Source organism: Orycteropus afer, unplaced genomic scaffold (assembly GCF_000298275.1).
Source record: "Orycteropus afer afer isolate SDZICR_OR568_19922 unplaced genomic scaffold, OryAfe1.0 scaffold00440, whole genome shotgun sequence".
Lineage (NCBI taxonomy): Eukaryota > Metazoa > Chordata > Mammalia > Tubulidentata > Orycteropodidae > Orycteropus > Orycteropus afer.
This window is the reverse complement of record NW_006922027.1, coordinates 1,850,240-1,852,264: the sequence shown is the minus strand read 5'-3', so window position 1 is coordinate 1,852,264 and position 2,025 is coordinate 1,850,240. Positions and strand designations below refer to the sequence as shown.

At 38.4% G+C, this 2,025-nt stretch overlaps 1 protein-coding gene across 1 annotated transcript in view; it reads left to right on the top strand.

Moving 5' to 3' along the window:
- Positions 1-2,025, top strand: part of ABHD12 (abhydrolase domain containing 12, lysophospholipase) — a 225,537-nt gene that overhangs the window by 121,005 nt on the left and 102,507 nt on the right. The window contains exon 3 of the mRNA XM_007954185.2: positions 1,026-1,131. Coding sequence (XP_007952376.1) covers positions 1,026-1,131 — 106 coding nt within the window. The remainder of the gene's footprint in view (positions 1-1,025; positions 1,132-2,025) is intronic.

Genomic DNA, 2,025 nt, shown 5'->3' with positions numbered 1-2,025 from the left:
AAAAAAAAAAAAAAAAAGGCAGTCAATACAATAGGCTACTGGTTTATGTCCAAAAACATAAGATGATGATATGCCAGATGAAGTATCTAAATCAAGCTAAAAGTCAGAGAACTTTAGCAGGATATCCATATATCTTTGAAGCAGGCCACACCCTTGAGAAAACACCCTTTCAACTGATTGGCTGCTTATAGCACATGTCATTGTGGAGGTCATTACATTATGTCAGATCTCATCAGGGTGATGATTACATCATAACTACTAAACCACTTAGAATCACTGATCAACCAAGTTGACACACAACCTTAACTGTTATAGTATAGTACACACAGTGACCTCATTACTCGGCACTTGCTCCTCTATCTAACTATCTATAACGAACTCTATCCCAGACCAGTAGATACATATCAGACTCTTGTGCCCTGTGCTTTTTTTTGTGTGGATGCACCACATTTTACTCAACTGGAGCTCTGTTGATAGATTCTCTGCTAACGTTTGGACTCTGCTATATCAAACTGCATGCTTTCTCTCAGCTCTGTGGATTCATCCATTTCCTGTACCCACACCTCACTCTCCACCAGCCTTTCTAAGTGACTTCAGAATCCCCTTTAACTTGTTTACCACCTACATCAGTTGGTCATCAAATTCTGTTTTCAGCTCCAGAACATCTCAGACATCTGTCACTCTAGTTCCAGCCTTCAGTTCTAGCTTTCCTGAGTGACTTGGCAGACCTGCTGGTCTCCCCTATGCATTTTATCACCCAGACAGCCCTCAACGATATTTCCTTTCCTCATCTGCATCTTCTCACCCTTTGAATAACTTGAGAGTGCTCAGGCCTTGCCTGTACTGCAAATATGTTGATGACCTCGGTGTTCAAGTAGAGATTAGAGGCCCCAGTATGTCTGGCAATGTTGTGTTGGAAAAGAACTGGGGACTTTCTGAAAGCTTCACCTCTTCTGTGTGTGTAGGTGTGTGTCTTGTCCATCCACTCCCTCTAATCTTGATCTTCATGTCTTTGTCTTCTACAGTGAGAGTTCCCTACTTCATTGACTTGAGGAAGCCTCAGGATCAAGGTTTGAATCATACCTGTAATTATTACCTCCAGCCAGAAGAAGGCGTGACAATAGGTGTCTGGTGAGTTTCAGGTGCATTGACATTGTCTTGGATATCAGTCTCTAAAACTGGTGCTTGTCTATTTTTATCTTCAGGCATTCCTTTTCCAAGGGTAAGCCTCAGCTAAATTTTATCTGAATGGTGCAAGATTTTAAAAACTACACTCAACTCTGTTCTGAGATTTTCAAGACAGAAAAGGCTTTGTGAACTGGATTATTTTTTGTAGAGAGCTTTATTTACAGAAAACAAAAACAACACAAGCTAGAAGAAGAGAATCAAAACACATAATCACAAACACCTTTCATATTCACCTTTTCTTTTCTAATAGGCAAGTCTCTAGATGCTGAAAACAGCTTGATTTCTCATAGCTAGCACTTGTTGGCAGTTGATGATGGTGTCATTTGTTGTTTCCTTAACATTTACTTTTATAGCCTAAATTTAAATAATTCTTAAGCTTCATGACTTCTTTGTGTCTCCTTGATACACATTTTACTGTTTTTCCTGTAGATGAGTAGGAATTTCCAAATCATGAAACTATCGTATGTGATTGACCAGCCTTTTCATTTTCTCTCATAATTAACTCTGAATTATTGCTCTTTCTTTAGCTGGGGTTATTTTTCAAGAGTCATGAAGTCTTGATTCTGTCTCAGGAAAGCACTGTGTATGTGAGAAGCTTCAAAAGTAAACGAAGAGTAGCATCAGTGTGTTTGAGAGGAAGTTCAGACATTTCTATAAATGCCTGGAAGAGCTGGTTCTTGATAAATAATCTAAAATGAGAAGGGAGAGTTTTGTTCTTATAAGTTGGTGCAGGAATTAGATTCTTTTTTTTTTTTTTTCTTTTTTATTAGGATTTGGGTGAAGATTTACAGAGTAAATTCACTTTTCGTACAGCAGTTCACATATACTTTGTCTCAT